This window comes from Convolutriloba macropyga, chromosome 8 (genome assembly GCF_964194025.1).
Source record: "Convolutriloba macropyga chromosome 8, txConMacr16.3, whole genome shotgun sequence".
Lineage (NCBI taxonomy): Eukaryota > Metazoa > Xenacoelomorpha > Acoela > Convolutidae > Convolutriloba > Convolutriloba macropyga.
The window spans coordinates 62,663,651-62,684,882 of record NC_134475.1 but is presented as its reverse complement, the minus strand read 5'-3'; the positions used below and the strand labels follow the sequence as shown (position 1 = coordinate 62,684,882).

The 21,232-nt window shown below is 34.5% G+C and overlaps 2 protein-coding genes across 2 annotated transcripts in view; one reads left to right on the top strand and one right to left on the bottom strand.

Moving 5' to 3' along the window:
• LOC142344913 (26S proteasome non-ATPase regulatory subunit 1-like) overlaps window positions 1-21,232 on the bottom strand; it is a 628,982-nt gene that overhangs the window by 536,409 nt on the left and 71,341 nt on the right. The window lies entirely within an intron of this gene.
• The window catches only part of LOC142344906 (uncharacterized), a 51,826-nt gene that overhangs the window by 19,870 nt on the left and 10,724 nt on the right, over window positions 1-21,232 (top strand). Inside the window, exons 2-3 of the mRNA XM_075396962.1 lie at window positions 29-1,161; window positions 15,478-15,796. Coding sequence (XP_075253077.1) covers window positions 586-1,161; window positions 15,478-15,796 — 895 coding nt within the window. The 5' untranslated portion in view covers window positions 29-585. The remainder of the gene's footprint in view (window positions 1-28; window positions 1,162-15,477; window positions 15,797-21,232) is intronic.

Here is a 21,232-nt window from a genome sequence, read left to right as displayed (position 1 = left end):
TAACAACATTCTCTCTTATTTTACGCAGGTTGATAGTTTGACCTCAAAATCGGCAATTTTTCGCTGATCTCTGCAGCTGTTCTCAGACATCACGACGGAAAGAGCTCTAAATTTGTTCAAACGCCCCTGAAATATTTAGACGACAGAACTCATTCGTCCAAGCGGATTATTACACAATCTGCAATTTCTGACGCATCCATACTTTCTGGGAAAACCCGCGTTGAGTTATTGCATGTTTCAGAATCAAACTACAACTTATTAACTAACGACTGAAAGTCAATTTACAGCGTACCCACATTTTACTTTATGTGCAACTCTAAGTTGACAATCTCATCAAAAATTGTGCCCGAAGGATTCTATCCTAAAAGTACATACTATATGAACTACAATTCATAGTTCATCTTACGTCATTATTTGTTTGTTTACATTTTTGTAACAGCTCTCTCCCTTTGACCTCAATCTTTGTAATCCAGATTTATTTTGTTTAAATACTGGAACTAATGATTCCCCAGTTTGGCAGTTTTCTGAAAATTAAATCGCCAATCAAGCCTCTATTGATTTACTATTTCTATCATCACTGTTTCAATGTCGGAAAGCATTACCGCGTCATGCGTTGAAATGACAACTATCCCCCAACAAAACATACCCCAACCCCAAAGTCAACCCCAATTTATAAATTTAACCTCCAGTCCCACCTCAAATACCAGCCAATCCTCTGGAGCCCCATGCCAGTTGAAAACAGAACCCCTCTCAAATGCCCAGAGTGTTATCAAGTCACACATTAATTACAGTTCCCATTTTATTGTCCCTAATAACCAAAATGCGAACTGTCCGAACGGCAAACCACGACAGCCGAAAGGAGGCCAGCATTTAACTGGTAAAAATGGGCTACCATCTCCCCTCGGGGTCACAAAACAATCAGCTAATAACTCTAATTTACCCTCTATACGGCTTGGGTCTAAACCCAGCTGCGCTGCCAACCACATTCCCTCGGACCCCCAGCAAATTTGTCGGGTTTGCGAAGGACGTGCTTCGGGTCTACACTTCGGAGAGTACACGTGTGAGTCGTGCAAACTATTCTTCCTACGACAGACCAAAACCGACAATGCTTGTCAGAAAGCTGTGTGTCCATTGTCGTGGAACTGCGACATCAATCACAAGGTAGGCCACAATCAATCAATCACTTGGTTAAAAACTTGGGTTATAAATGCTCCTGAAATCAATTGCTACTTATTCATTCACAAAATGGGCTTTGTTTCTGCACCCGTTATTTAATTCGCGCCAATATTCGGTCCCTTTTCACTTGACGAAGAGTCTGATGTGCAAAATGTGTGAACAAATAATGACCTTGTACCGCAAAAGTTATGATCACTTCGAAGTAGTTCAATGACCTTGAAATGCAATTTGAGTTAGGTTTGAAATGCGCTAATCAAACAGAATACTTAACAGAGGACAAATGTGAAGGTAATTTGCGTATGGTCGGGGGGCGGTTTAATTTTGGAGTTTGAGCTTATGTTGTACAACTTTTTGTAATATATTTAAGTCCACTGATTTTGAATAATGACCTTATGACTTCTTTTTAGAGACAATAAGTTTTCTGCTCTGTCCAATTAATGAAAAATCGTCAGCATATTAAAGTACATTCGAGTTTGGTGTCTTTATTTGTACTTTAGTTTATGTTTTTAAATTTTGGATAACTATCACTAAAAACAATAAACTGCAGTCATCAATTTGTTTGCTGCGCTAGCTTCTCATTTTGGAACTGAATTTTTTTTACAGATTTTTGAAAAATGATTTTTTTGCTTTTCGCAGAGACGGTGAATACTCCGGTCGATATGAACAGGCATTTCAAAAAGCTTTTTTTAGATATGCTTAACAAACTGATGCAGGGCGGAAGTGGATTAACATTGCCGATAAATTATATTTTGATCAAAAATAAAAACAATCATTGAACAACCCAACTGGCAGGAATCTGTCTTTGAAATGTCCTCAAGGCTTTGACTCATATTTTCAAAACATTGTTTTCATGTTTTTGTTGTTTTCTGAGCTTAACAGGTCAGTGCGAAAATGCATGTATCATTTTTGCATAAGCTATTAGAATTTTTTCGATCATGCATTGTTTCAGGAGTCTTCGCTGCAACAACTTATTTCAAAATTATTGCAAGATATATTTTCCAGATGCAACAGTAATTAGTGGAACTCAAGAAGGTGTTTTGCGCCAATTGTGAAATGGCCCGAGCATCCCATCTACGCCAATACGGACCGGACCTGAGAGATAACTGAAAATTTGATTTTTTTTCAGGTCTGTTCTGGTGAAGTTATAGAGCTAAAATGAATCTTTTTCTCTAAGTTCACTTAGTTGATCCAAGTTTAGTAAGGTGTTTATCTGACCTATCAGATTTGCCCTAATTTTTAATTGATCTCGAACGAAGTTTGAAGAAATTATTGTAAACGTGTTGCTCTTTTTTATGCAAAATTTTTGCTTGACCGTTTTGACTTTTTGAGTAGCTTCTGCCCCCTGACTTTTTGCGTTTTGAGCAACCTAATTTTTCAACATTTTAAGCAGCTGAACTCAATTGGCGAAAGTTCACTACTACAAGTCAAACGAAAAGCGCCGAAATTGGCGTCATTTTTTAATTTAGGATTTTTGTGTTTATATTGGTATAAAATAACCTCTAATGACGTCACTTGAAGCCTTCCTTAGTTACTGTCCCCTCCCCCGACTGAAACAGGCTGCTTTAGAATCGCGCTCCTACTAGTCTTTCGATAGCAATTTTTCCGGCGTTATTCGGCCCTGTTTTGTTTCCGTAAGTCAGTTATTCCCCCAATAAGAATCAGATTTAACTCCAAATTAGAGATTTCAAACTGCGTAACAAAAATATTTTTACGGTGATTGGGGTCAGATTTCAGACTACCGCGGGCGTACCTCAAATAGACAAAAAAGAAAGGAGAATTGTGGACCCTTATTTGGATATCCCAACTGCCGAACAAAAGCTAAATTGTTCGTTGAAAGTTCATGAAAATTTCCCTGGAAACATAAAATTCACCTAATTTTTGGAATTCTTGCTGAAAAAATCCTAAAATTCAAACGCTTGTTTGGAGTAAATTGGATTGCTTGTTTGTTGTTAACAGTATTCCACAAAAGTTCACATGCAAAAAAAGCTCCATAGCTGCTTTGCTAGCTTATAAGATTCTACGTCTTACTTAGGTTTTATGCACACCAGTTATAGCAAAAAACAGGAGACATTTTTGTTAACCGCGAGCGTGTTCCTCGGTAGTTATACCACAAAATTTATCAAATAATTTGCGTAAAATGAAGGATCAGCTAGTTTTGAAAATAACTCACAGCTTGTTTCTTGGTGGTTGATTAATAAAAGGAACTTTTTTGAAAGCAGGATTTTCATTGATTTGTTAGATGTCTTTTGGTTTATAGTTTTCTCTAAAAAGACTCGTTGTTAATAAAAAACTTTTTTTCTTCCACTAACTAAAGCAAAATATTTATTTTTTCGGTTTTTTTGACAGACCACTTTGGCTATTGTGAGACTGACAAGAGTTGTGTCATGGTCACAAATTAGAAAAATAACAGTTTTTTGGTCAATTTCAATGCTTGGCTTAGGTGGTCTTCGTTTCAATAAGAAAAAAAGAATGCGATATTTGTTAATATAAGGTCATGTGGTTGGTACTCATATTACATTAGCAGTAAATATTGTCCGAAAACTTTTCATCCAAATCAATCTTGTGCTTGAAACTTTTGTTGGGCTCATTTTTGGATAATTTACTGAGGCAAGATCATTGACTTTGTTATCTTTTTCTGCTCTGCAAATGCACGGTTTCAACATTTTTGTCTGAGGTACTTCAAACATTTTGTAAAATGAACATTTTCTGCAGTTCCGAAAAAATAACTGTGGTCGTGTGCAAAGCTCAGTTTCGCGACCAATTCATTCATTTCTGTCATCTACGTAAACAACATAACTTCTGTAATACTCCCGAAAATAATAGCTTATATAATGTGGTTTAAATCTTGGTTCTGCAGAGCAAATTTTTGTTAGAAAAAAATAAATTATTTTGAATGAAGAACGATAATACAGTTCCAATTAAAAGCGTGACTTTGGCAAAACAATTGGCTTAAAAAACCGAAAAATATTATGGATTTACAATTTAGTGAATTATCAATTTCGAAGTTGTTTTAAATAAATAGAACCCATCTTTGATGATATTCTCAATAGCGAAGATCACTATCAACTGTAAAACGCAGACTGAAGGTTTTAGTAAAACTTTAACAGAATTTTGTCATATAGGATTGTCATATCTTCATGAATCGAATAAGACTATAGGATTGATCGTGTTACCCAAAATTTTTTCGGTGCTACAATTTCGATATTTTTAACTTTCAACGATCTAAATTAATCTGCCGTGTGTTTTCTCAGTTTGGTTATGTATGTGGAGTAGTCATATTCATTACTTGTTGTTATTGATTTTTTAAACAGTTTTGGGGGATTTGCAATAATTCTTGGCGCGTGTTTTGCGTCCATCAAATTCTATGAGTAAGAGAATTCGTCTTATTCTTGTCAATGCGTCAAGAGAAAAATCCAAATTTTGGGAAAACTTTTTTAAGTCTAATTTTGAGTTTTGAATTATTGGATCGATGAGCCAGTCTAATAGTTAGGTATAGTTAGTTTGATAATCAGGTTAATAGTGAGAACTATAGGGTTGGCGCTAGTTCCCATTAAAGCTCAAATAATGTCTTTGAAGAATATAACTTTTATTCATTGCTCAGGCACTGTAAAACTTCAAAATAAAAATATTTAGTAGTGTTCATAAGACTGAGTCAATTTTTTATTGAACGCATTACTTACTATCAATTTTTAATGAAGCTGGCCGCAGCGCTGCATAGAGTGTTGTATTCTTTCATGACTATCTGAAAAGCAGTTTTTGCAGGTTTTTTTGCGCAGTGGGAGTATAAAAAGTGAGAATAACAGCATTTTTTCAGGAAAGATTTAATATAACTTTCCTATCCTCTAAAAATGTAAGTTAAATTGTTGGAAGTTTTTAATTTGAAAAAAATTTTATTTCTCAGGAATTTTTTTTTATCGTATTCTGGTTTTTGCCATTTCTTGCACTGAAAGCCAGAAATGTGTAAAACTTTTCCAAGCACGAAAAACTGTTCAACCAGTTTTTTTTATTGTTAAGTTGATATTCTTGTAGTTGATATATACACAGATGATTTCATTTTAACGAGTGATAATTAAATGAAAAGTTTGTGGAAAAGGTTTTTTCACCCGTGGACGCAGGTATTTCATGTTGACAATAAATGAACTGAACAATTAGTAAGCTAAATTAATCAAACTTTTCCAAAACGGTCTCTCAAGATATGCGTTTGTAGCTCTCAAACTCATGCCGTGCGCTATTGCAATACGAAACAACGTAGAAAATTGTGAACGTTTTCAAATGATTTGGAATCTGTTTAAACTACTGAATGGTTTGAAGAATTGTGGTCACGCTTTTTCGATATAGATTTTTTAACATTTGATTAGCATAAACTAAAAGTTTCAGAAGAAATTGTTACATTTTTTGTATCCAGCTTGCTATTGGAAGCGTGAACCTGTAACCTTTTGAAAACAATGAAGTCAAATTCCTAATAACTTTTGTTGCCCAAGAGTCAGCAACATTTTTCGTTTTCATTGACAAATAGAGGAATTTGTTAATAAAAACACTGTCTCAAAATAGAGTCTTGAGAATTAATTAAATGCTTTATCTTTAACTGCTCTCGAACGAAGTAATGTGTTGATTTTTTCATACGCAAAATTTTCGCATCGACCACTTTGACTTTTCGAGTGATTTTTACGCCCTCTCTCTCGCACTTCGCTCTCTCACGCTCTCCCTCTCCGACTTATTGATTTTTCGTGAATTATATTTCTCTCTCAGTCACAAGCGTTAGTTCTGCTGGCTGGCGTGCACTACTAAAAGTCAAATGAAAAGCGCGCCATAATTGGTGTTTTTTAATTTTTCATTAGTAGTTATAGCTGTATTTAACCTCTAATGATGTCAGTTGAGTGAATTTAATTACCCAACCGACTGAAGCAATATGTGCAATTGATTCGAGCTCCCACTAGTGGAGAGCTAATCTGGGATCTTTTCCACTAGCGTCCCCCCAGTCCTATACAGCCGAAACTTAGGCACCCCCCAAATTTTAATGTTTTGCTCCCTTCTGGAAAAGGTTAGTTATGGCCATGATTACGTACCTAGTATAATGCATCAACCGACACATTTGCAATATTGTTCAGGAAATTAATGTAGTAGACTCCTTTACAAAGCACGTAACTCCAAAAAATGCGATAAGAACAAGTTGTTGGTGGAATTTTACATTATATGCAGTTCGTTATTATTATAGACGTATTAATTGCAAACCACCGCTCTGTTAATATTTTTTAAATGCCCATTCACGCGTATTCACACGTAATAACTCAAATGCATACATAATGTTTAAACATATACAAATGGGGGTGCCTAATTTACTGGGGGGGCGCTAGCGGAAAAGATCCCTAATCTGCTTCCGACGCTAATCGATTATGTTTTGTTTTAATAAAGTGCGTTTTCAGTTTAATTAACATAAATGCCGAACAGTTATCGGCTATCGTTTCTGTTATCATAATAATAAGGATATGTCTAACTCTTATTGCAGTGTATTTCTTCGGGAAATTGAATATTTTTTGTGGTGCGATATGTTTATAGGTTTTTCCACACACGAGAGATGCAAAAACAGTGTTGCTTTTGTTTTTAGTTTAGAGGAGTTCAAAGATATATTGAGGAATTCACTGTCATTGGTCACTATAATTCCTGAAACGAAATAAAAACAAGTTGATTACTTAACGTTCTTTTTTATTTGCTTTTCAACCCGCAGCCCACTTGATTCCAACAATTAAATGTTAGCAAAAATAGGTTTGTATATACTTCAAAGCGTTTGGTACATTTATAGATTGTTTATTATTAATTGTTCAAATTTTTTGCAAAAGCCTGCTAGTGCGCAAGTGTGATGTTCTTTTGAAGCACTCCTCTGATACTAAAGCTAACTTTTTTTGGAAAGAACTTTAGAAGCCGCTTTACCGTTGAGCATAGAATTATTGTACATGCAACTACAAAATATATCTGATAAAGCAAAAATATTCGTTCAATTATTGTACAAGTTCAACTTGGTCTTTGCAAGGAGTTATCTGGGCTCAAAGTTTTGGTTATTAAATGCTCTCGAACGAAGTGTGAAGCAATTATTGTAAATATCGTGCATTTATTGGTGTTCTAGATTTTTTTTGGTTAAGAAATTGTCCAGGACCTTTCGAACGTTGATTTTTGTTTTTGAACGTTGAATTTTGTTTTCCAAAATTGCAGTTTAATGGTATTTGAGTTTCTAGTATATAGTAAAAAGGAGTTACCGGCATTGTTCAAGGTGAATATATCTTTTTGAGCACTTTTCATCCCATAACAGTTCCTCCTCCTTATCCAATCTACAGAATCCCTCAACTACCTACCCCTACCTACTTAGCCCCCACCCAGCTACCTACAACCCCCCCCCCCCCGCCAAAAAAACCCAGATGTCCTCCACCCCCAATCCCCGCAGTCCCATTTACCTACCTACCTACCCTCCAGCACTAAACTTCAACCCGAACAACCCCTGCCATCCACCTAAATTTTAGATAATTTCGCCTATTCTGTAAAGTAAATTTATCGGTTTTAACGTTGAAGTTTTTCGTTTTTCTAGACAATTCTCTTAAAATTTACAGCACAATCTTCTTGTACCTATTAAAAAATTAACAAAACTTTTTGATTTGTGAACCACAAAACTCAGCAAAAAACGACGAACTTTTTTTAATAACGTGTACAAGACTTCTGGCTTACACCGTTTACAATCAAAATTTGAAAGTTTTTTTTTTAACTCTCGTGATATTGTTTTGACTAAACTCGAGTTCTAATAGAACGTTTTCATCAGATATATTTTGTAGTTGCAAGTAATGAAGCGCAATCTTTTATGGTCAGTTTCTTCGAGTTTGATTTGCTTTTCAAAATTTTCGGTTTGATATGGCATCTGCAATTTCTTATATGCAATTATACTGCTAATTAGCTTCAAATTTTCGAGTTATTTGTGACGTCATCATGCTTCTTTTGGAAATTCATAAAATGACCTAAACAGTTGAAATTTTGTCTGCTGCATTCTTATGATTCGTGAGAACGCAGCCTTTTTTTCGTTTGAAGTGTTCGTTTATGTTAATTATTGTGAAAGAGTTCAAAGTTTATAGCGATTAAGTTTTTCTTAATATTTCAGGATATCTTTAGTCCAATAGAGGGAAACCATTTATGCGCTCGCTCGCGTCCAAAAGTTGAGCTGTTGTCAGAAACTGTCTAGCGAGCAACAGTTGTGCCGATTTTTAGCTTCTTATCCACTTTTGTGCATATTTCCAATTTTGGGGTATATTTCCTATTTTAGAGCAATAGAGGAAAGAACTTGAACTTTCCGTTCCATTGCGTCCCCTGTAGGGCAATGGAAAGAAGTGAGGCGCAAAAGAAAGTGAGGCTTACGTTTCATTTTGTTTCAAAAAAATTAGTTTTCAATAAATTCCAGATGTTTCACACATAATTCTGTTGAAAATTTTTTTATTTATCATTGCAGAATTACCCTTTTCTTCTTGTTTATCATAACCTTAAATAGTCTAAGAAATTAAAGAAAGCAAGAATATAATTTAGATGCATATTTTATGGGGAACATTTTTATTTCCGCGAAAGCGTACTTCATTCTTCGATTAACCTAAACTTTTTCATAAATGTATGAAATATTCGAAGATGAAGTTTTGTTAATAATTTGTTTGTTTTGTGTACTATAACATCACTAGTCGAAACCAGATATTTATCTTGCAAGCTCTTGCAAGATTCTTGCAAAAAATGATTAACTTGCAAGATCTTGCAAGACGATGGCTATTTTGTAAAATCTTGCAATATAAATGGTTATCTTGCAAGATTCTTGCAATTTCCTTTCGGTCGAACTCTGACCTCATTGGTTGTTACAGGCGCATAATTTTTATCCTAGCTGTTTTTGCCCCCCTCCTCCCCAGCTTAGTTGGTGCATGCTATATGCAGCCCTCAGATACAGCTGACATTTTATAATTTGCCATATAATGGCACGTCCTCTGTAGGTGCTGATGTTCATATGTACAGCGGGCACAAACAAAAAGAAGTTTTAATCAATATTTCTTGGAATTTGAAGAAGCTTTTACTTACTAAAAACGTTAGTAAAATTATCTACTACTAAAAACGTTAGTAAAAAATTTTTAATTGTAAATTATTAAAGAAAAACATCTAAATGTTTCTCCATGTAATACAATTGAATGCGGAATCTCTCGACGTAAAATATTGCCAAAATGTCGGTTTTATGATGCTTTTTCTCCTGCCTAAAAGAGAATGTCTTTTTTTAAACATTTGCTGGGCATTGTTTGGCTCACTCTTGTTCGAAAAACTGTTTACAATTACAATTTTTGAAATAATTGAAAACCCTCTTGATAAAAATGTCCGGAGAAATTGATAACAGATCCGTCAAACAGGTAACAGATGCTGGTAGTTGGGCGATTTCTCTTTCTCGTGAATAAAATTTTTCAAAGTACAAAAAGCTTTACAACCGAAAGAAGAGCTAATTAGCAGCCAGCTCTGGGTTTATACTGCTAGATTTTATTAAGACAGAAGTTTGTAGTTTACTCTATTTATATTTGAATATTTTTAACTTTGGGATCGGTGGGACTTGTTGTCATATTAATTGGTTTCTGACAGATTAGTTTTTCAAAATAATATTGACCTATTTTGTATCAAAAACGCGTCTGTTTTTCTAAATTTAATATTTTTTCAATTCCATCAACCTTTTCGTTGTTTTTTGTTTTTATTTCAAACGAGCTTGCGGTGTTCATACAAATAACCTCAAACGTTTGGAGTCTCATTTCAATCTTTAATTCGGTTAGCTCAAGGTAAAAAAATTCAGTCTTCGAAGTTTCCGAGCCCCCCAGTGATCCGTTTTTGCTTTTGAGTTTTAGTTTTTTACAGCGTTTGATCATTACTTGAGTTAAACTTGTTTTATGTTTTTTATGTGTTGCAAAGTTCATCAACAGGGTTCAGCACACGTATTACACAAAGATTAATTTTGTGTTGATTTGCCGTTGTGAAGTCTTGACTAAAACATGATAGTTCTTAGAAACCTAACACTATTTTGATCCGACGTTTTTTGTTTTATTATTTTCTTCATTTTCTTCCCTCTGCTCCGCTTTTGTAGATGGCAGTTTCTAATAGCTCCTTAGCAAGGTTTCAATTAATTGTTGTAGTCATGCCTGTCTTTTTATGCAAAGTTTTTGATCGGTTATTCTAGATTTTGGAGAGAATTTTACATCCATGAGTTTTCGAGTTTTCCGTTAGTTTCTTTTCAATTGCTCTCGGACGAAAATTGAAAGAGTTCTTGTAAATTGTTGGTTTTGTTTAATCAAATTTGTGTGACTGAATCACCCTTGACCTTTTTGTATTGCGTTATTTAAATTATTCTCTCATTCACGAGTGTCAGCGGGTGAACTCAATTTTGTGATTTCAAATTTTATTTGTGGTTGTAGCGGTATGAAATAGCCTCATATGACGTCAATCGTAGCCCCCTTGGTGAATACAGTTCCCCCCGCGGCGAATGAAGCAGGCTGCAACGAATTTGAGCTCCTGCTAGTCGAACGAGAGCAATGTTTTCGACGTCAGTCGGTTATGTTTCACATTGGAACTAAATAGTGGTTTATAATAAAGTTATTTGAATCCCCCTAAATTAATTTGGAAGCGCCGTCTGAATAAAGCAGATTAAAGTAAAAGAGAGGAGCTTGGTCAGTGGTTCTAGAGAAGTTTTTCCAACGATAGTTGGTTATTCCGAATATACTAGCATCACAATTTTTCAGTTGTTCAGATTTTTAGAAACTTCTAATCTCTTTGGAATTGAAGGATTGTCTGTTTGCGGCTGGTTTGCAGCTTTAGTTTTCATTTACCGAATAGTTTTTGAAACCTTACATGCGTCACAAAATTGTCCATAGTCAGCAGAACATGGTGGATTAATTGGTAGCAATTCCGAAAATGTTGCTGTTATATTTCTAACTCTACAATTTTTTGATACACACTGAATAAAAGTGTTACTTTTTTGCAATTCACATTAGAGAAATTGTGAACAACCTCATTAACAACCTCATTGCAAACATTGCTTTTAATTATATGGCCGATAGCTGTTACCGAAAGTCGTAATCGAAACATATAATTAATATTCAATATTCTTGGGCTAAGAATTACTTTCAAGCGATTACTGGCCATTACTGAAAACAGACATTTTTTAGTTGAACTCTTGTTTTTCTTTGTTATGCGAGGTCAATGTTGGATTTTTTCGAGCAAAGTGATGAACAGAAATCATCTCATAATATAACTGATGGCGCCTTCAGATTTATGGACATCAAAATGAGAGCAATTGTAAGCCACAACTTCTCATCAACTTTCCGATAAATGCTTTTGTCATTATTTGTAAGTTTTTACATGTAGTTATTTTATGACCACGTTTTGCCGTTCCGATTACTTTGAACAATAAAGAACATACAATTTTGTACTTACTGCTCTTAAGAAATCAGTCAAAAGAGGGCAACGAAGCAATAAAATGCATCAGTAGATAGTTTGATCATCATAAAGCCAGTATTCTCTACTAAAAATTTTCTGTAAGAGCATGTGATAGTACTTCCATTATCAACGAGTATTATCAACAGTGTAGCATGTAATCGAGTTTCGAAAATATATTAGCCCATATTATTACTTTTATAAAGATCAAATCAGCAAATTAACTAACTGACTGTTAATAGGACATTTTAATGTTTTAACTAGAACTAATCGTTTTCAGAACTCTGAAAACCTTTTATGATCTTGTATAAAGTTTTCACTACAAAATCAATTTTTTTTCTAAATTTTGTGCTCCAAAAATTATGTTAGGCAGTTTAAATTTAAGGAGTTAACATAATTTTTGGAGCAAAAAAGTTAGAAATTGATTTAGCAGTGGAAATTTATACAAGATCACAAAAAGCTTTCAGAGAGTTCTAGTTAAAACATTAAAATGTCCTATTAACGGTCAGTTAGTTAATTTGCTGATTTGATCTTTATAAAAGTAATAATATGGGCTAAGATATTTTCGAAACTCGATTACATGCTACTGTTGATAATACTCGCTGATAATGAAAGTACCATCACATGCTCTTACAGAAAATTTTTAGTAGAGAATATTTGCTTTATGATGATCAATCTATCTACTGATGCAAATTATTGCTTGGTTGCCCTCTGATGTTTTGGAGTTATCGACTGCACCAGTTTAATACTTTTGCATTTTTTCTCATTGCAGTGAAACAGAAAAGCGTGTTTGAAGATTGTCCGTGAGTGCATTGGAAAAATGTTTTTGTTAGTAGCTTAATCAAACTCTGGTTAGTTTTGTGTTTTTAACTTGTTGCTTTTACTTCCTGCTCTTTAAAACCTTTTAATTTCAGTTTCTTGTCTGAAACAAAACGAAACAAAAAATGATTAAACTAATGTCTAAGATTTTTGGCTTTTGAATTAAAAGCGAATGAAAACTACTGTGCATTTATCAACTCACCTGAGAAGGTTTTCGAGGTTTTGGACACATTCATGTGCCATTGAAATAATCTATTGTTACAAGGCGGATTAGATGTGTGCTGAACAATCATATTAATTGTACTATGTTAGTTTATTTCTGTTGGTTTTGAAGTTCTTGATTTTTGGCTAAAATTTTAATATTTAAACCTGATTGCTATGCGTTTTGTTAAAAAATTGTTTTATGATGATGCTATAAACGTAATATTTATCAGCTGGGTACTAACATGTTGAATTGAAAGTGGATATAACCAGGAAGTAATTTTTTTTTCTGCTTCGCTATTGCTTGGCTGTCTTTGGTTTGTTTTCATAAGTTTCTAATTTTCTCAAAAAGTGATTTTTTTCTGTCACAATTTAAATGGCTTCTTACACTAGAAAAATTAGAAATGGTTTAATGAATTTTCTTATGCCTGACAGTTTTCTCAATATATGAATTTCTCCTCTGGATTGGTGTTTAACTGTTGTCTATATTTTGCTTTATATTTTGGATGTAATGGTTAACTGACTCTGCTTGAAGTCACTGAGCACTTCTGGCGTTTATCGAGAACTGCGAAGCGGTTCCAGATATTAAGACAGAATTTCGAAGTGACTTCTGCAGAGTCACTTAACCATGCTTAAAACACGAAACGCGCTTGTTTTAAAATAACGAAAGTCAACGAAAATCAACTTCTGGCTAAGTAGCAATTTCTGGCATTTTAACTTCTGGCACTGCAGACTTTTGGCATTTTAAAATGTGCACGTGAGTGTATTAATGATATTTAAATCTCAGTTTTATTTCCAATCGTTTTATTTAGTCTTATTTCCTATCGTGTTTCACTATGAAGAGGAAAGCAGAATAACAAAGAAAGGTTCAATAAAAGGAACGTTTCCTCAGCGCAAAAAGACGTATCTATTTTTGTGCTGTTTTTGTCTGACAAAGCGGAATCTAAGAGTGCATCTTACTTTGTAATACACGGTACTGTCTCTTGGTGACTAAGACTTGCGTGGTGACTTAGACTTGTTGTTTACTCAATAATGATGGCTAAATTATTGTACACAAGATTTCCAATGATGCCTGATCTTAAGACATTTTTAAGTAGATTATTTAAGTCAATACCTGACATCATTATTAGCAGTTGAAAATACCAGGTCTTCAAAACAAAGCTTTAAATTTTGTATTTCTAATAGCCGCGTCAGCAATTCCAGGCGGCTATTATTGCGCTCCTAATTTTTTTTATCGTCTAACAGATTTATGTTTCGTCTTACCCTGACTTCTTGGAATTGACTTTTTCAATGACTTCAGTGACTTCTACTGCTTTGCAGTTAAAATTTGTGTTCGTGACGTCATTTCTGCTCTTTTGCTCAATTGCGTGTCTTACCTCACTAAAAAAATGACTTCTGAACTCACTTATGGAACTTTAAGTTTTATGAACATTTACTAATTAGAGGTCAATAATGTGCATCTAAGTAGTGCCAAACTTATATGCCCTAGTTCCTGAGTAATATTCCTGAGTAATAGAGTCTTGAGTTTTAAAATCCAATATTAATGTTGAAAAAGCTCCTTTAGGGATGTTTTGTTGTAGAGCAAATATGTCTAATAAAAATGAGAGCCCGAATCTAACTCAAAAAGTCTAGTGGTCTACTAAATGGCTGGTGGTCGATTTGCCAATCTTATTTCTTTAATTGTTTCAATTCATGGTAGGCCACAAGGTTCTATCGCGGCTATTTTCCAGCAATCTGCCGGCTATGTTTAGTTATATCTGGGCGTTCAAGGTAGTTCAAAAGTAAGTTCATTTCACGCATAGACTGAACGCTTGTTGGTCTTTTTAAAATTAATTCCCTAAGTGATTCTGATCTCTTCTGCAGTTTAAATATTCTTTTGATTTCAAAAAAATGTTTTAAAATATTTTTAAAATGATCTTGATTCTCAAAAAATGACCTTTTCAACAGAAACCTGGCATTTCGAGCCTTAGTTACTTGCACACTTTTTCTATCAAAAATTTTGTTAATCATCAAAATGAATGTTTTCACCGAAAATTTGAAACCGATTTTATATTGGCGTCTCCTTTTCGTATTCCTGAACGAAAATGGTTAAACGGGTGTAGGTATTTTAAATCACGCTGCTTCTGTAATATTAAATTAGGAAACACTGTGTGAATTTTTAGTGGATTCAGTTTTGGCGACTTTCTTTAACGATTTGACAGCAAAACGAAATTTTCTTTCTGCTATTTTTTCAAGATTTTGTCACATGGGTTCTCAAGACGTTTTTCCAGAAATAAGTTGATTTTTAAATAATTTTTAAATAAAACATAGCTAGTAGAAAATTGTGAGACAAATGTATACGTTAATGAACATCAATCGATAATCAATAAGTTGCAACGTGACCAACGAAAAAAACAGACGAATAATATATTTTCAAATGGTTTTGCGGTAATTTTTGTCTTTGACAGTTATCTTAGGCAAATCCAGCGAACTTAAAAATGCATTTTTTCAAAACAAAGTTATATTACAAGAAAAAACAATAGACTTTTTCTAAGAGTATTTTCTTTATATTTTTTGTAACGATGTGTTTCATAGATTTATAATCGTCCTATTAAAAACCGATTTGATCTGCCGGCATGTGTTCCAGTTTTATTGATTTGCTGATGTTTTAATAGTATTGGTCGCTGAAGGAACCTGACGGATAAAAACGGTATAGTGGGTGTCGCACTACAGATATAAATTTGATAAAAAGTTTCTGATCCTGTTACTGAATTCAATGTCAATTTAAGCGTTTTTAAAGCACATCGATCGTATATTTCGATTCTGTTCCAGGTCAAATCTAAATGCCGAGCATGTCGCTTCAAGAAGTGCTGCGAAGTTGGCATGTCTAAGGAACGAGTAGTCTACGGTCGCAATGCCCGAGCCAAGCCACTCCTCGCCTCACCTCAGAGCCCCGGTTTCCAGGGCGATCACAAAATGCACAGGGGCAAGAAGAGTATAATGAGCAGTCCGGCGATGCGGAGGGGTCCAAATACAGGAGGGGGCGGGAGCCCAACTTACGGGGGGAAATTTCAGACAGCACCTTCAGCAGTTCCAGTGGGACATCCGAATGGGAACCGGCACGACAGGAGTAACTTCGACGAGTTAATTAGTAAATATACACCTAAACAAAACTGTTAGTTATTATCTCCTTCATAAAAGACCAAGTTGCAAGGTTAAGATTAAATATATTAAGATTAAGATTATTGACAATTAGCATTGCTTAACAACAATTTATTTATTTTGTTTATGGAATTCTTACAAAGACTGCGTAATATTTTATATCACGTTCTAATCAACCAGACACTAATTCACACCAAGATTGAGTACAAAAAACCTAAAGAGACATTGATTGCGGGAAAGGGGAAAAAAATTGTTCAAGCTTTTTTTACTGACGAAAGAAGCTCAATCTCTCAGCGTAATTTTTTTGCTGTGATTCAATTTTTTTGTGATTACACGTTCGCTAAACTGACAAAAATTTGATTCCATCATTTTATATCTATTTACATGAGCTTGTAGAGTATATAGTTCGCTTCCGTTTAAGATCAGTTTGCCCGGGATTGGCCATTACGTGGGCTAATGACGGATTTTTTTGTAGATTTACACTTTTTTGCCACTATTTCTCTGAAAAATCGTGGACTTGAGTTACGTTTATCCGTGATTATTAATTACAAATTGTAAGCCTTTTTATAAGATATAAATAACTTATTTCCACGTTTTGAGTAACTATACTCCATCGCGGAAAACGGTTACACAAAATTTAAAATGCTGATGAAGTATGTCACTCGTTTCCACGAAACGCAAAATTTATGAAATTTGCCTTTTCTGAAAATGGCCAAGTAATGGTAAAATAGCATTTTCATTTTCTTTTACATGACCTCGTCAGAACTAATGATGACAATAATAAATTGTTTTCTGTAGGCGCAAACAAGTCAGAAGTACCTCATACCTTTTTCTCGCGTTTCTCAAATGAAAAGAGCCGCTTCTATTTCAGAGATACGTCTTGAAAAATGATGAATGCTAATTAAAAATTTCCGCCATGATTTTTGGTTTTTGTTTTCCAAATTTTCCCCAGCTGAATAGAAGTTTCAAAACTACCATACACCTATGCTTAATTATTATTTATTTATCTAATTATTTGTTTATGGATTGTCTATTTTTGCGAACTCATAAGTCTTTCTCATTGCCAAACTTCTCTTAAAGAAATTACCCTTAGTGTTAATTTCTCCTGAGCAATAACGCATGCTTACTCCTCTTCCTTGTTGTTGATGTGCACACTAAAACTTCAAATAGTAAAAACCGTGAAAAATGGAAGCAACAATAGTCAGTATATTTTGAGATTTTGAGGTATTTAAAGACTGCTCTCTAGATTTTTGTCTCTTCTGTTTTCAAAATGCAGGTTGACGCATCTTTCTAAAAATATAAATTCAGCATGCTATTTTTAATTGCTCTCAAACAAAGTTTGTAGCAATTATTTTAGTCCTGTCGGTCTTTTTTTATACAATTTTTCGCTTGATCGATTTTTCATCTGACCCATTTGACTTTTCGTCCTCAGCAACGGGATAAACAGGTAGCGCTCAGCGTGATTTAGGTGCCCTTAGAGCCTTTTAGCTCTGTTTTAGCTCGAATTGTTTTGGAGACTTATACTTATGGTGTGACGGGCGATTCGTAGAGGTTGAAGACAACCCCCACTGTTCCCCCCCCCCTCACTATTGCCCCCACCCCACCCCACCGAGCTGTTGCCCCCACCCCACTCTTGCTCCACCTCATCAGCCCCGGTGCAACCCCCCCCCCCCCACCGTGGCTCGCTACTGATAAACAACCTCTCGCTAAAAACACGCAAATTTATACTTATTTTCACAATTTTTTCAAGCTTTTCGAAAATATTTGTCATTTTTTGATTTTTATCAGACCTAGGTGTCAAGGAACCTTCTCTAGGGTTTGATAGTAGGTTACTGCATAGTTTCTAGTGGCAGTGGAATGGTTTCAACGTTTTAACATTACGAATTTTAGCATTTTTTTTACAAAACGTGCAATTTTCTTAATTTTTTTTCTGAAATTTATTCATAATTCACGTCTTTCCAGACGCAGGGGCCAGAAAACCTTAAGTGTTTGATAAAAAAATTACTGAAACTTTTTTTCATGGAATAGTTTTTTAACTCTGTTAGTTCTCCGGCCTCAAGAGCCACATATCCTCCTTTAGGATTTGATAATAGTTTACTGAATAGTTTCTAGACGAATTCAAACTGTTCTAAAATATTTGCAATTTGCTTTTGATTTCTTTTTTTCAGCACCTAGGGACCTCCTCCAAGGTTTGATAATAAGCTTTTGCATAGTTTTCAGAGATAATGGAATGGTTGTCAATATTTTTAATGACTTCAGCTTTAGCAATTTTTTGATAAAATTTAAAATTTTTCAATTTTTTTGTAAAATTATCATGTTGCAAATGTATGGATCTTAATAAGCCTGCGATACTATTTAGAGCTTGAAAAAGGGATACCGGATAGTCTCTTGATGCAATGAAATGGTTTTGAGGATTTTGATATCTTGAAAATTAGCAAGATTTTATTAAAAGTTTCGATTGTTTTCAAAATTCGCGAACTTTTTTTCACTGCAAAATCTGAAACTTTTCAAATTTTGCAATATTTTGCAAATTTTTGAAATATCAGTTTTTTTTCTGTTTGTTTTATCTAATAACAAGGCTAGAAAACAAAGTTGCATAGTCGAATCAAGCTAAAGCTAGCTTCACTAAACCGTGGCTAGCTACTGGCGAAGCCAAACACTCACCGTTTGTTTGAGAGCAATTCGTCCGACGTTAATCGGTTATGTTTTAATTCTCTTGGCGTAATCTTTCGAACCTTCTGCTGCTCAGCAGTTACAATAGGCTATTTTCACACTTGTTTTGATGACATTATCACTTGCACAGAAATTATTAGTTTTTTGTAATCAGTTTAATGATATTTTATGTGATGTAGGTGATCCTATCATAGAGGCCAGGTTAAGCACCTTTCAATACATACTACGAAGGAGATAAATTGTCTGTATAACTAACTGTGTTACGTAGTATAGTGTACTTTCTAACTTTTGTGTCGAAAAGCAAATTTAATACTCCTAATGATGAAATTGGGGTATAATCTTCGTGTTCTTCATTGAAAATGCCAATTTTTGTGAAACTTTGATGCAACTAGACAAAAATCACATCGACTGAACACTGATGCTAGAAAAATCCTCCCAGTACAAATCTAAAACTTTTTACAAAACAAAAAGTCAAGGGTAGTACTTAATAAAATTTTTGTTCATAAATGTCTCAATTTTTTCCTGTAGTTAAATTTTATCAAGATTTTCTACAGTTATCGAGCAAATTTTGTTGAAACTCTGGATCACGTGTTCACTTTTATGTTTGATAATTTCTTGCTCCCTGTTCATTGCAGATGGAAAAAAGATCTTTTGTTTTTAACCGGATTAATATTTAGGCTTTTGGCAAAGGTCTTGCATTCTGTTTGACTAATTTCTTCACTTTTTTGTAGTGCCCGATTATAGGTTCTCTATTTTTGGGCATTGGTCTGAAATATTTTTTCGACTGCTGGATTTCCTATTACATCATTAATTATGCGCTTCTAGTTTTCTTCTAAATTTCGTTCAGGCCAACGGTTCAGGCTCTCGAACGACTGGAATGGCGTCAGTTGCGGTAGTTGGTGTAGGACAGGCGGAAAGTTGACGGATAAAAGTCTAAAATTTAAACTTGATTATAGTGCCATGAAATTGTTTAATTTCACTTGAACGAAGTTCATAGCAATTATTGTAAAAGTGTGTGTCTTTTTTATGCAAATTTTTTTTGACAGTTTGCGCTTTTCTTCTAAAACATTCTTTGACTTCTCAAGTGATTTTTTTTAAAACTTTTGTTCATCATTTTTGAATGATCTCTATTGCTCTCACTCCGAAGTAAAGCTTGTTGCTAATATATAAAATAGCATAAAGAAAATTTGATTTAGGCTACAGACCCTGAATTAAATTGCCTCGCCTGTTCTTGAAGAGCAATTTTTCCGACATTTGTCGGTTTATGTTTTTTCTCAGCAGCTTTGGTGGAGTGCTTACTTAGAGCTTGCAAAGGCTAGAATAGACTTACACAGAGATTAACTGCTCTCGGAATCATTTAAGTTTCAGTATACAAATTTTTACTCAACTTGGGCTAGTCAATTTTTCCGAAAAAATTTTCACAATGTGTTTACTGACTGCCCAGCTGGATGTAATTTTGATCCTTTTTCTTTGTGTCTGACTCACTTAGTAAGTTTTGTGTAAACTGATTGTGAACTTTCAATGTATTGAGCACTGGTTGCATCTAGATTCTGCTTCTAAGGTCATGCTGCTAAGGTCATAAATCAGGGAGTAAAACACAGTTCCTAGTATGGATCATTCAAGATATCGACAGAAAACTTATCTACTTTTTATTAATATTGCTGAGCGAGGCTGCGTGCTGAATAGGTTAAAATCTGAAATTTGCAGGGCGATTTTTTGCAATTGCCTCAAAATCCTACAAATTGGGGAATCAAATTCTATTTTCTCCAGAGGAAGGCATTATGAAGACAATAGTGACTAATCGTCTAGAAGAGCTCAGAAAATTGACGATTGCTTCAAATTTACCCCACCCCCAAGACGATAGCTCCGTGTTTTGCAAGCAATCAGTTCCAACTAATTGCCGCCTTCCTAGAAGATCGAGGTTCATGAAATTTTCTTGTTTGGTTGAGTTTTCGCAACAAAATAGTGGGAATAATGGAAAGGAAACAAAACAATGGTGGTGAAAGTCACGCTACGGAGCCCACTTTGCCATTTCACCGTCATCAAATTGGTTTTTAACCATTTTATCAGCTTTCTCAGACTGCAACGTCAAGGCGGGAAATTTTTCTCATTGAAACATTGAAATGTATTTCAGAAACACACTGTTGGAGCAAGTTGGGTCATTGTAGTCTGATAAAAGATATAAGCGAAAACTGATTATTTTCGGAAAGTTGTCCCCAGGATGGCTGTTCTTCTTCACCAAAAAACGTCAAAAAATAAAATACTGTTCAATTACAGGTTGCTGACTGGCCAGTATTATGAGGAACGGTGTTAACTGGACAAAGAAATAGCTTTTTTTTCTTCAAAAAAATGTAGTTTTTTCAAGAACATTGCCTCTGCCACAAAAAAGTTTTGTCTTGGCGTATATTTGCAGTCAGGTTCTCGCTTTATTATTTTGACAAGTTGCAGTGCAAAGTTGGCTTTAATTTTTGGTGGTTCACATTGAGTTTAAGCTCTGCATATCTTAAAAAAAAGTCAGTAGTCTTGCCATGCGAAATCATTCTAGTTTTTTTTGCGTTAGTTGATTTGTGTCGTTGATTTTTTGTTTGAAAAACGAATTGCTGTGAATAAAGAACAGCTGTTTTAGTGGTAGTTCTAATCATTTTGAGGGCGGAAATATGAAATATAGCAAAACCCAAATTTTGAAGATGAGTTTATATTCGTGGCATGGTTAAGTCATAAAGTAGTCGATAAAAAACAATTCCTATTGTAA